This window comes from Acartia tonsa, chromosome 15 (assembly GCF_053477335.1).
Source record: "Acartia tonsa isolate MP-2025a chromosome 15, ASM5347733v1, whole genome shotgun sequence".
Taxonomy (NCBI): Eukaryota; Metazoa; Arthropoda; class Copepoda; order Calanoida; family Acartiidae; genus Acartia; species Acartia tonsa.
In genome coordinates, this window is record NC_137274.1 from 11,130,896 (window position 1) to 11,145,656 (window position 14,761).

At 33.1% G+C, this 14,761-nt stretch overlaps 1 protein-coding gene across 1 annotated transcript in view; it reads right to left on the reverse strand.

Annotated features, from left to right (window-relative positions):
* RhoGEF2 (Rho guanine nucleotide exchange factor 2) overlaps positions 1-3,169 on the reverse strand; it is a 67,083-nt gene extending 63,914 nt beyond the window's left edge. Inside the window, exons 1-3 of the mRNA XM_080149620.1 lie at positions 3,072-3,169; positions 2,588-2,649; positions 1,522-1,573 (exon numbers count right to left, since the gene is read on the reverse strand). Coding sequence (XP_080005746.1) covers positions 1,522-1,573; positions 2,588-2,648 — 113 coding nt within the window. The 5' untranslated portion in view covers position 2,649; positions 3,072-3,169. The remainder of the gene's footprint in view (positions 1-1,521; positions 1,574-2,587; positions 2,650-3,071) is intronic.
* Between the last annotated feature and the right edge of the window lie 11,592 nt (positions 3,170-14,761).

A 14,761-nucleotide genomic window follows, 5' to 3' on the forward strand; every position in this document is an offset into this window, starting at 1 on the left:
AAATGTTATAATAAAACTTTGGGGACTAGTGTAATAAACTCGCACCTCCGGCTTTAAACAAAACAAATATAAGTTGCATGGATCTTAAGGGATAAGACAATGGCCGATAAATTAAAGTACACTGCCAATGATGATATGCAAAATTACCCCTTTTGTAGATAACAAATAGTAGTTGAAACGTTAGACACTAAACTAAATGAAAAATCAAAATTCATTAAAGGTCCTCAAAGTTGTTAGGCCAACGAATAAGAAAGCGTTATGATAAAATATTTATTTTTACTTAAAAAAAAAATCTAAATAAAAATGGGTTTTGGGATTTAACTCCCCCCTCCTCAAGTGCCCCTTGAGGCCACTATTTAAAAAAAATAACAGGTACCTAGAAGGTCAGTGCCTAAAGGTAATACCTACAATCTTTAAAAAAAATTTCATGAAAACAAAAGACTTATTGAACTTAAATAATAAGGTTCTTATCTTGTTAAGCATGAATGACAGACAGACAGACAAAAAATGTATATGTAGATCATTGACATTTTTTTTAATTAGAAGAATCTAATTCTAGAAGACTTTTGAAAAAACGTCCTAAAAAACATCTTATTAGAAAAAAACAGTAGGTAAATATTTAGGTAAACAAAAATCACGAAACCTTTTAGGAAAAAAACGCAAAGACGGACGGACAAAGTCCTAAGTATAGAGTAGCTGCGCTACGTACAGATTATTTTGGTGACGATTATGTCAAATATGGTGACAGAAGGGACATTGGACTGTAATTGAAACTTACCCAAAGATATATATTATCTTATTCATTATGTCAAAAACTTTGGGGACTTTTATTGAATTTTAATTCGTCGGTTTTAACTTACCTACTGTATGTCCATTTATTTCAAACATTAATTGCGGTCTATTTTAAGGGTAATTTAATTGTTCATAATTGGGTATTAATTTGGAAACTACTAAACTAAACCAACCTTAATGTTTTTATATATATATGGCATTCTATAAAGTGTAATTTACAGTCCAATGTTACCTCCCTCCCTCCAGCCCTCACATACAGACAGACTAACAGACATAAATTATATTAACCCGCGACCGTAGCTCAACACGTAGCGCATCCGCTCGTCGTCGGAAAGGTGATAGGTTCGAATCTCGGTCCAACACCGCGTCATAACTAAAGACGTTAAAAATAGTTTCCACTGCTACTATGTCAGATGCACGACATACATAATTAGTTAGATTAGGGGGAATGCCTTGGCCTCAAAACAGGCGCAACTCGTTACCATGCACAGTTAGAACTTCTCAGACAAAGGTCGTCCAATCAAAGGGTTGGTTGTCTGATGGATGTCACTTAACCTAATAGGTATACTTGGGTGTTAAGAGTATCGCATCCCATTACACGTGGATGATGCTCTGGATTCTCTAGATGATCACTTGAAATCGAAGGAGAATCCCGCCCTTACAAGGTAATGAGGTTATATAGACAGACGACAGACAGACAGACAGACTAACAGACCATATATTACTCACTTGACTGTTTGAACTCTAGTTGGTTTATCTCCAGAGAGTGTGAGCCCATAACCTAGCATCGTACAAAACTGTTCATTTTCCTGCCAAATCTTGATAATTTCCCGCCAAATTTTTGTATTTTCGCGCCAAAACTTGATAATTTCCCGCCATATTCATGACAGCCAGGCAAACATTATTATGATAACCTTTTCTTTTGGATAAAAATCAGGAATCTAAAGGGATAAGACAATGGCCGATATATTGATGTAAATCCCCAATGATGATATACAAAATTAAATTAACCCTTCTGTAGATTACAATTATTGGCTGAATGACACTCAACTTAATAAACCACCCAATCAAAATTCAATAAAAGTTACCAAAGTTATTAAGCCAACGAATAAGAAAACGTTATAATAAAACTTTGGGGAAAAGCTTAATAAACAGCCCAATTGTCCCTTTCCTCCCTACAAAACTATTAAGGTAGGTACCTATTAAGAGGTCAAGTTGCTAATTTGAAAATTTAAAAAAGTCGCAAGATGTCAGTCTGTACGACCTACGACTGCTTTCATTATAAGAATTGTAAGCTTTATGGTGTTTAATTGTATCAATTTTGAGGGAAGATGTTTGTTCAATGGTCATAAAAGAAAATGATTTAAATAAAGTTTAGGTACATCTTTTTATGCATGACCGAAAAACAGATAATAACTAAAAATTTCATCTTATAACAAAGGATGTTTGTTTGTCTGTCTGTTTATAACTATTTTGGGGGAGGGTACCACCACCCTCCCAAAAGAAATCACAAAAAAATATAATTTTCTAAAAAATTATTATCGCTTTTACGAAGAGACTTGAACGCAACATACCTAGACAAATTAAATATTTGAAATTAAAAAAAATTACAGTGACACTAGATGCATCTAGGGGCGTAGCCACTAGTATAAAATATAAGAGCAGTCGAAAAAATCACATTTCCACCATACCTTTACTGACAGGATGAAAAATTATATTATAGAGTAGCATTGCTACTAAAAAAATCAGCAGTCTATCCTAATTAACAGCCGAGAAAATGAGCAGGTTTGTATGCCTGTATCATCCTTGTGAACTATTAGGGTTCTAGATTTCTGGTTGAGTCGCTCAGCTGACATTCTGTAACATACATGACCTTCAAATTCAAAGAGTTTATGAAGGATTTAGCAGGTTTTATTCAGGACAAGGTTATTAGAGTAGGACGCCTGTCATACTCAGGTTTTGACCACCCAACTTTTTCGTGTAAAAAAAACCCTCATTTTTGGGAGGGTGGGGAGGTTTTTTACTTGGGTTCAATTGGCTTTTTCTAGGACTTATGTGCTCCTGTACGTAGATTCGAACCATTTCACCCCAAGGACTGTAAGAAAAAAAAATATGATTGGAGGATTTTCCGTGAATACCTAGTTTTTTTTTAGATTTTTTCAGGAAGTTTTAGATATTTTAATAGGTAGGTAATTATTTGTCACATCGTATTTTATGGATATTTAAGATATTATTATTATAAATTTCAAAGTTGAAGCAAATTTAAAATTTGAAGATTCCTGTAAAGACTTGGCTTGGTAACAACTTATGTTTCTCGTTCAACCATTTTTCAAAAATTAAAACAAACAAAAAACAACTAAAAAAACATAAATCTGAAAACAGAATAAACAAGGATGACGACATATAAAAAAAAACTTAACGCAAAAATACAATAAATTCAAATGCTGTAAATAATAAATTAAGAATACTATGTAATTTTAATCCTCATATAAAAGTAACAGGATGTCTGTTTTTTTGTGTTTGGATCTCTCGCTAACCACTGAACCAATATGGTCCTTTAACGAATGGAAATTCAGGGAAGGTTTAAAACATTTTAAGGGGAGGTAATCTCCACCTTTCCAAAAAAAAATACCCTAAAACCTTTCCTTAACATTAATTCAAGGGTGTAATGAAGGGGGGGGGGGGGAATAAAAATATGTGGGATTAGGGAACAATCTCGAAAAATAAGTGGTAAGGGTAAAAATTGAAATGTTTTAAATATTTTGCAGCCGGGGAAAAAATGCAGAATATACACCCCTACATTTGGAAAAAAATAGCCTAAAACCATTCTCTGTGACCTATGAAAAGCAATCCTAACATTAACAGTAAATTGTCTATTAGATATAATCACTAAAGTATAAGATTTAAACTATTAAAAGAATTTTATATCAGGTATTTAGGTTTTTGACACTAATTTACTGTATATTATTTACATTATAAAAAGATATAACTGGAAAGATAGGCCTTTGTATAAATATTTTTTTTAAAAATCATCCCCACCTTGGTTTTTTAATTTTTTTTAAGCTTGTTTTTTTGTTAAAACCAAGTGGTTTTCTTTATGCCAACTCTAATTAACATTCAATCGGTTCAGTGGTTAGCGAGATATTAACGGACAAACAAAAAACCTTACTACTTTATATAATAGGATAGAATTACAGTTTAATATGTCAAAAAAAAATTAAAAAAATCATTGGAGGATTTTCGTTAATATTTTTGTAGATTTTTTCTAAATTTGTAGAAGATTTTTTAATGGGTTATTATTTATTGCATCGTATTTTATAGACAGCTATCCGCGGATATTAAAATAAAAAAATTGTGAGATTAAAACCAGTTTTGTTAGCATAGGCCTACATAGGCAGACAGTCAAATAGGTAGCTAGCTAGACATAGAGATAGATAGATATATTTATGACAATCAAACAAACAGATGTGAGATGGATATAGTTAGACATATATGGCCATATAGATATATTTATAGACATACAGACAGATATATATATATAGACAGACAGACATAAACAGACAGTTAAAGATGGATAGATAGACATAGAGATATATAGATATTTAGAAATAGAGATAAATAGAAAGATAAGACAGAAAAATAGATACCTAGTTAGTAGTGATGGGAATCCGTCGAATTTTTGGGCCGGATTCGGATTCCGGATTCTTAATTTTGGCGGATTCCGGATTCGGATTCCGGATTCTAGCAATATTTTAAAAGGATTTTTAAAAAAATTAAGTGCTACATATATCCTAAAATTCAATGTTCTTGGTGTTCCGAGAATCGAACCAGATTTTAAAAGATATTATATATAATGATGAAAATCTTTGCCTTCAAAGAGGAGGAGTTGAAAGAAAAAACTCAAGACGCTAATTTTAGCCTACCAATTAAGAATCCGGAATCCGCTGTTAAAAAATGGATTCCGGATTCCAAAATTGGCCAAAAATTGGGCGGATTCCGGATCCGGATTTCCATCCCTACTAGTTAGACATACAGAAAAATAGATATAGATAAGCAAACATACAGATTATATAGGTACTAGCGGATACGCCCCTAGAAGCATCTAGGGGCACTTTACTTAAGGTAGGAAGAGGAAAAGTCGACCTCATCCCATTTAAAATTTGAGTTTCAAAAAGATAAAAAAAAAATATTTTTGGGGGGAGGGGGGTGAAAACACCGTCCCCCAAAATAGTTTAAAACCTTCCCAGGACCTATAAGAAGCTTCACTGTAAAGGAGAACAAAATCGGTTCAGCAGTTAGCCAGATCCTTCAGTACAGACAAAAAACGCTTACTACTTTATATAAAAGGATAGACATGAAGATAGACAGGCGGACAAAGACAGACAGATAGAAGAAATGGATAGACAATCACAGCGCGGCATTTCATGAAATGCTGTGCTCTCATTAGTGGAAAGTTGGCTCACCCCGATCTGGCTCACCACTAAAATGATTTAAAGATCCAGCTCAGGTATATTTGTCAAAATATAGTATGGGAAAATTGCCTTGGCCCAAAACAGGCGGCGCACCTAATAACCAGTTTTATTAGCACTTCCAGACAAAAGTCGTGCAATCACATATTATTAATAGGTCACTAAATTACTTTATATTATTTATAATTTAATTAATTTCACAAATTCATAAAAAAAACACAAATAATTGTCTCTCACTCATATCAGCCATCTTGGCCCTTCAGTCTGTGTGTGTGTGTGTGTGTGTGTGTGTGTGTGTATGTGCGCGTGTGTGTGTGTGTGGGCGTGTGTGTGTGCGTGTGTATATGTGCGTGTGTGTGTAAGTGCGTCTGATATGTGCGTTTCTGACGTCATACTAATATAGGTGGCCAAAATTTAATATTTTAAAATTACAATTTTTCTTCTTCATATCATTGGAATTGCGGTTACGCCCATAGAGGCCTCTAGGGGCACTGGAGGTGGTTGGGGATTGCATTCAACCCTCCCATTTTTTATAAAAGTTTTAAAAAGATGTAAAAAATTTTTTAGAGACGATTTCTCTTTGGAGAACCCAACCACAAAATGGTTATAAACCTTCCCAGGACCTGTGAGAAGGTTCATTGTAAAGGAGAATCATATCGGTACAGTGGTTAGCGAGATCCTTCGCTACAGACAAAAAAAACTTACTACTTTATCCAATAGGATATAAAGTATGTGCATATATGGATAGGGAAGAATTTCTCGTCAATTTAGGTTGCTAATATGGATATCAATTATTGGTCAGTTCGTTCATCTAGTCGGAAGGGGTTAAGGGATGGATGGGGGGTTTTATGCTATCTTATCTATAATTTAATTCTTGTCGGCATTTTCCGAGATCTTTGGCTTTAAACAAAAAAATGTAAAAAAAAAGTTGGCCCCTAAAAATTAAACCAGGACACATTAATATCCTTATCTTCCTTAAAGCAAATAAAGACTTTTTTTCTCCTAACATTTTCTCCCCTTGTCTTAAACTTTTCTGCCAAAACTATGAAAAGTTAATTACTGATATACAGACCAGTTATTTAGAGTTTAGAAATTCTTTTCTAAATTAATATAATAATAATTTTTCTATTTTGCAAAAAACAACATTATAATGTTTATCTTATAAAAGGGGAAATTTGATCATATAGATTTTGACCTGTTTTTTCTGCTAGCAGACAATGTCAGAATATTTATTTACCGCCCCGTATTATAGACAGCTTCCCGCGGATAATAAAACGAAAAATAGATTTAATACAGTTTTGTTAGCCCTGAGGGGGCAAAGGATTAGAATAACAATACCGGTATTAATTTCATGATTTTACAATAGTATTTGTCAAAAGTTGTCTGTAATACGGTGGCAAAGAACCGGTTCTAAACCAGCGGATATTAATCGGTTTCAAATCCTTATTGGAAATAGGTTTGCAACGAATAATTATGTCGTCTTTGATTACATTAATATTTAACAAAACAATAAAGCGAAAAGCATAACTTTAATATTAGATATTATTTTATAATACAAGCGTCTGCAGCACTAAAAGGACAAAAAAAATAGTCTGAAACCTTCGCAATATGCTTATCTTCTTGTATAAAAGTAATAGGATGTTTGTCTGTTCGTTTGTAACGAAGGATCTTGCTAACCGCTGAACCGTTATGGTTCTCTTTACAGGGTAGCTTCTCATAGGTCCAAGGAAGTTTTATAACTATTTTGGGGAGGGTACCACAACCTTCCTAAGAGAAATTGCCCACTTTTTCTTTTAATATCTAAAATAAAAATTGGGTTATATAATTCATCTCACCCCCTTATCAAGTGCACCTAGTAGCCTCTAGAGGGGCGTATTCGCTAGTTCTTATATTTAAAAATAACAGGATGTATGTCAGTCTGTCTGTATCTGTAATTGTCTGTAGACTGAAAAACATATCAGCTGGATTAGAACCGGATCTCAGCCATACTGAAAAATCATGTATAGCATATCAGATTACAGACAATTTTCCACGAATATCGAAATAAAATCATAAGATTTATACCAATTGGTATACCCCTGTCCTTCGGCCCTAATTAGGCTAACAAAACTGTTTTAAATTTTATGATTTTTAAGTAGCGAAGCGACTCTATAATTCGAAATATCCGTCCGTCTGTCAGAGACAGAAAGGGGGAAACGTGATTTTCTCGGCTCTTTTAAAAGATAGAGAGCTGCAATTTTCGGGGATTAATTATGTTAACATTCTTAATATATCCACCAAGTTTCATTAAGGTTCGCCAATTTGTTGGGGTGCTAGGTCGATTCCTACATTTTAAAGTTTTTATGGTTTTCTCAACTCCTATTCAAGATAGACGGCTGAAATTTTCAGGGATTGAATACTTTCATATTCTGCATACATTTATAAAACAAGGATGACAACATCCATAAGTAGCGAAGCACAAAATTTCGTGGATGGGACTGACGGTCATTGTTGTTTTCTAAAAACGACGGGAAATTTAATTTTGATATCTTTAACTGAATAAATTTTGAAAATCGATTAATAAACACCAAAGATATGGGGGAAAATGTAAAAAATATAAAAATAGCCAAAAACCTGCAAAAAGGCAGTCTGACCGTCATTGTTGATTTCTTCAATTGAGCGGAAATTTAATTTTGATATCTTTAACTGAAAAAATTTTGAAAATCGGTCCATAAACACCAAAGATATGGGGGAAAATGTAAAAAAATATAAAAATAGCCAAAAACCTGCAAAAAGGCAGTCTGACCGTCATTGTTGTTTTCTTCAAACAAAGGGAAATTTAATTTTGATATCTTTAACTGAAAAAAGTTTGAAAATCGGACCATAAACACCAAAGATATGGGGGAAAATGTAAAAAATATAAAAATAGCCAAAAACCTGCAAAAAGGCAGTCTGACCGTCATTGTTGTTTTCTTCAAACGACGGAAAATTTAATTTTGATATATGTAACTGAAAAAATTTTGAAAATCGGACCATAAACACCAAAGATATGAGGAAAAATGTGGAAAATATAAAAAATAGCCTAAAACCTGCTAAAAAGCCGTCCGACCGCCATTGATGTTTTATAGTTAATTGTGCTCCTTAATGATGGGAATGTTGTCAAAAAATTTCAGCTTTCTATCTTTTATAGGAGCTGAGTAAATCCCATTTCCCCCATAGCGTTACGGACTGACGGACTGACGGACGGACTGACGGACGGACGGACAAAGTGAATTATAGAGTAGCTTCGCTACTAATAAGGGAAGAATAGTTTCGTTTTTTTTTGTGTGTTTTTTTTATTATTTTAACTAGGGTTAGGTCAGGTTATACTTTCAATTTGTTTTTTTAAAAAGGGGGTTGACAAGGAAAGCACCACTGCGTTTGTACATTTCTTTTTACGCCTTCCCTTCAAACATATCTATGGAAAGTGCCATTCCTGTTAAAAAGATGAATAATTATTCAGAATTATTATTGACCTTTACTTGTTGGCGTTGTTAAGTTTTTTTTAATAATTCAAAGAATTTTTTCTTACATTTGTTACGAACACCCCCCCCCCCCCTCCTATATTAGCTCCTATTAGAACTGTAGGTTTAAAAATAGCTATGTAGTTTCCTCTGATGGTTAATATTATAAGGAGTCTTTTTCTTCTTTCATCGTCTTTTTATATTAAAAAAATTACATTAAATAAACTCACATGGATATAAGGCGTTTGGCAGAATTTAAAATAATGGGTAAACAAACGGACGAAGTGAGTTATTGAGCAGATGTCCATTGATTACAAATAAAAGAGGTGAAGGAAAACAAAACAAGGATGACAACATCCATAAGTAGCGAAGCACAAAAATCATAGATGGGAATACGTACAAGTAGATTTAAAGGGTATTTATTAAAATCAAGAATATATTTATTGGATACACGAAACCTTGTTTTATTTTGTATGATGACGATGGTCAAAGTAAAATACAAATAAAGATGCACATAACAATGGGGAAAATTATTTTGATCCTGATATCCCAAAAAAGTTAAATAAAAAAACAAAGATATGAGGAAATATGTAAAACATATAAAAATAGCCAAAAACCTGATAAAAGGCAATCTGGCCGCTTTGGTTGTTTTCTTAAAACGACAGAAAATTAAATTTTTATACCTATCCTTAATTTAAAAAATTTGGAAAATCGGACCATATACACTGAAGATATGGAGAAAAATATAAAAATAGCCTAAAACCTGCTAAAAAGGCAGTCTGGCCGTCATTGTTGTTTTCTTTAAAAGACGGGAAATTTAATTTTGATATCAATAATTGAAAAAATTTTGAAAATCGGACCATAAACACTGGAGAAAAATGTGAAAAATATAAAAATAGCCTAAAACCTGCTAAAAAGGCAGTCTGGCCTTCATCGTTGTTTTCTTTAAACGACGGGAAATTTAATTTTGATATCTATAACTAAAAAAATTTTGAAAATCGGACCATAAACACTGAAGATATGGAGAAAAATGTGAAAAATATAAAAATAGCCTAAAACCTGCTAAAAAGCGGTCCGACCGCCAATGATGTTTTATAGTCAATTGTGCTCCTTAATGATGGGAATGTTGTCAAAAAATTTCAGCATTCTATCTTTTATAGGAGCTGAGTAAATCCCATTTCCCCCATAGCGTTACGGACTGACGGACTGACGGACTGACGGACTGACTGACGGACTGACTGACTGACGGACGGACATAGTGAATTATAGAGTAGCTTCGCTACTAATAAAGAAATATAGATCGATTCCTAGATTTTCATGTTATTTAAATCTTTTTACACAAAGGGCTTTCTGTATGTCCATATGACGGATTAATTTAGACATGTTATTATTGTTATAATTGTTCTATATCAATTTCAAACTTTGCATGATGATTCCAATAATAATGAGGTACAATTTTAAAATGCTTTTACCTTTGTCCGTTCATCCTTGTAATAAAGTAATAGGATGTATGTTTGTACTGAAGGATATCGCTAACTGCGCTTAACCGATCGGTTTCTCCTTAACAGGGTAACTATTTTGGGGGAGAAAACACTAAAAATCAATTTTTTTTGTCGCAGAGACTTAAACGCAACATAGACAATTATTTCTTAGATCAGATATTTGAAATAAAAAACTTTTAAAGTGCCCCTAGAGGCCTCTAGGGGGCGTAGCCGCTAGTAATGGTCAATTTAGGCATGTATAACACAACAAGTACAGGTGGTTAGGATTCAAAAAGAAGCGCAGCTCCGCTGTTATAGGATTTGGCTCGCCCACTATACCACACATGCAAGAATTGTCCTATAGATTTTAAATTTTGCATGGGGATTCCTGTTATAGTGAGGTACGATTTAGAAAGCATAGCAACTCTATAAACGTCCGTACGACAATTTCAAACATGCTGATTTTTAGTAGCGAAGCTACTCCATAATTCTAAATGTCTGTCTGTCTATCAAAATCGAATTTTCCATGGGGATCGTAATGCGTTTTAGCAGATTTTTGGCTTTATACTTTACATTTATCCTCATATCTTTGGTGTTTTTTGGTCCGATTTTTAAACTTTTTTGGGTGAAAATAATTTTCCCATTGTCCTGAGAAACCTTTATGTAACTTACTTTGACCGTCGGTCTGTCAGTCATCATACAAAATAAAATAAATAATGTTTCGTGTTTATTTCCTCTCATAAATCTATTCTTAATTTTAACAAATACTCTTTAAATCTACTTGTACGTGTTTTTATAAACAATTTTTTTTGTGCTTCGCTACTTATGGATGTTGTCATCCTTATTTATAATTATCTTATCATCGATTATTTTGTAGAAAAAATCGTCCAATAGTTTTGTCAAAATCTTCTAACAAAAATCAATAAACTGCAACATATTAAAAAACGATTATAGTTATATATAAATTTTGTGCTTTGTATATGTCATCTTTGTATATCTTTATACACGGAACACGACGGACGGACGTTACTCGGTTTAACTGTAGAGAAGCTTCGCTTCAATCCCCAATAACAGGTTCTATAAGTATATAGGTTCTAAGTTTATTTATACACAAGTACAACAAATACTGAATTTAATATTTACAAAATTAGGATGGGTTAAATAAGATAACAATTGATTCCTTCTCTTTTGGTACTGTATCTATCTATCTATCTATCTATCTATATATATATATCTATCTATCTATCTATCTATCTATCTATCTATCTATCTATCTATATTTTATATTTTGTAATACAATTTTTTTAAAAATCCTCTAAAACATTTGTAAAAAATCTACGTATTTAGTTTTAATGAAAAAAATAGTTTCTTTCTGATGATTGCAAAAGCATGAAACTCTGAGTAAAAGAAAATAAAAATTTAAGATAAAATGTTGTTTTACTTTTAAGTAATGGGCTCCATAGAATACTCTATGTAGAGCACTCTTGTCTACCTTGGAAACCAACATTTGTCCTGGCTCCTGGCTACAGTTGAGCACTCTGTTCACCGAGGTAACTTCTGAACAACAATGAAACGTTTCGATATTCCATATTCATTGAAGAACATACCAATACCTTCAAGACTACAGTACAAAAAGCAGCTAATCAGTAAAGTAGAAAATTTGTCAACACTCTAAGATGGGCCTGGTATTTTATTTGTTACCCTTCTGATACTGAAAGTAAGGAAACCTATGGATTCAAATCAAACAGAAGTGTCCCACAGTTTGATGAGCTTAAACAGCTACGAGGTTTTGAAGATGATTTGATCAAATTGATTGAAAATATTAAATTTAAACCTGTAACAAGCCAATTTCAACAAAAGCTTCGAGATGATTGTAAAAAAGTAAAAGACAGCAAAGATGTCATAGTGAGTGCAGATAAAACTTCAAACCTGTATGAAATTCCTGTGGCCAAGTACAATCAACTACTTAAAAATAACATTACCAACAATTATAAGAAGTGTGATGCCAACAACATTGATGAAGTTAACATGGAAGCAGCCGAGATAGCAACTGAACTTGGGCTTGCTGATAGAATCGAAGTTCTAGCCAAACCTTCCAGCTATGTAACCGTTAAAGATCATAAAAATAGCTTTCCTGGACGTGTAGAATGCAGATTAATCAATCCAGCTAAAACAAAAATTGGTATGATTTCAAAACAAATCTTAGACAATATAAATAAATGCATAAGATCAAGTACCAACTCTAACCAGTGGAGAAGCACAAAAGACACTCTTGATTGGTTCAACAATTTGCAGAACAAGAATACCCTCAAATTCTTCCAGTTCGATATTGAAAGTTTTTATCCTAGCATCACGGAAAGCCTTCTTAACAAAGCTATTGTTTTTGGGTCCCAATTTGTTAACATTTCTGATCAAGATAAACAAATAATTTTTCACTCCAGAAAAACATTCCTGTTTTCAGATAATGAACCTTGGGTGAAGAAAACTGGTAACAACTTTGATGTTCCTATGGGTGGATATGACTCAGCTGAAGTGTCAGATTTAGTTGGGCTGTACCTTCTTAACAAGCTAGAAGCAGTGTTCCCTCAAGAAAACGTTGGTTTATACAGAGATGATGGGTTGGCAGTCTTATCGATATCTGGGCCACAATTAGACAGAATCAGAAAACAAGTTATCAACATTTTCGGACAAGAAGGCTTAAAAATCACAGTAACTACAAACATCAAAACCACAAATTTCCTAGATGTCAACCTGGATCTAGAATCGGGCAACTTTAAACCCTACAGAAAACCGAACGACAAACCTAACTACATTAACATCAAGTCTTGCCATCCACCATCTACTAAGAAAGACCTGCCTACAATGGTTGAAAAACGGTTATTCGATCTTTCCAGCAATGAAGAGCTTTTCAATTCTGAAAAACAACAGTATGAAGACGCACTCAAGGCATCAGGCTACAATAAAACTCTCAACTATCAAAACAATAATGCTCAACAAGGAAATGAAAATAGACGGCAAAGGAGCAGAAAAGTTCATTGGTTTTGTCCTCCCTACAATTCAGCATTGGCTACTAACATTGGTAAAGAATTTTTGAAGCTCGTAGATAAACACTTTTCAAACAATAGAGAAATGAAAAAATACTTTAATAGAAATACCATCAAGATATCTTACAGCTGTATGCCTAACATGTCCAGTGTGATCTCCAGCCACAACAAAAAGATCCTGGGTCAATCTAACAACCTGACTGAAGCTGGATGTAATTGCAGGAGAGGAACAGTGTGTCCGCTAGATGGTAAATGTCTTACTGAATCCTTAATCTACAAAGCTACTGTAGAATCTGACCAGACATCATCAACCTATATTGGTCAAGCATCTACAACATTCAAAACAAGATACAATAATCACAAATCTTCATTCAACCTTCTCCATCTTCAAAAAAGTACACGGCTCTCTGGTTTTATTTGGAATTTGAAAGAAGAACAAAAACCTTACAATATTGAATGGGATATTGTTTCTTTGCAACCTACTTTTGATCCTGGATCTAACAAGTGTCAGCTTTGCTTAATGGAGAAAGTTTCAATTCTCAATTCTGACAAAAACTCATCTATCAACAAGCGGCATGAAATTTTCTCTAAATGTATTCATAGAAGAAATCATCTTTTGGCCAAACTGTAGCTGTTTAACATAGTTCTTTTTTATATTTTGTAATACAATTTTTTTAAAAATCCTCTAAAACATTTGTAAAAAATCTACGTATTTAGTTTTAATGAAAAAAATAGTTTCTTTCTGATGATTGCAAAAGCATGAAACTCTGAGTAAAAGAAAATAAAAATTTAAGATAAAATGTTGTTTTACTTTTAAGTATCTATCTATATATATATCTATCTATCTATCTATCTATCTAACTATCTATCTATCTATCTATCTATCTATCTATCTATCTATCTATATATCTATCTATCTATCTATCTATCTATCTTTCTATCTATCTATCTATCTATCTATCTATCTATCTATCTATTTATCTATCTATCTATCTATCTATCTATCTATTTATCTATCTATCTTTCTATCTATCTATCTATCTATTTATCTATCTATCTATCTATCTATCTATCTATCTATCTATCTATCTATCTATCTATCTATAATTGTATGTGTGGACCAGGCCTAAATGGAGCTACTGTTGGCATCATATTTTGGGGAAAATCTGTCTGCTATAATTATTCTATTCTGATATTTTGAAAAATGATTCCTAGAACAACAATGTAAATTTTAATATCGAAGCATATCTTTGGAATGATATAAATTTTCGTTCATAATTCTAAATCTTTATACTAAAGTAACAGGATGTCTGTGTGTTTATGTGTCTGTACCAAAGGATCTCGCTAACCGCTGAACCGATCGGGTTCTCCTTAACAGGGTAGCTTCTCGTAGGTCCCGGGAAGGTTTATAACTATTTTCATGGGGGGTGGGACACCCCCAACCCCCCAAAAAAATGAAAAATCCCCCCCCCCACCACGAAAATAATTTTTAA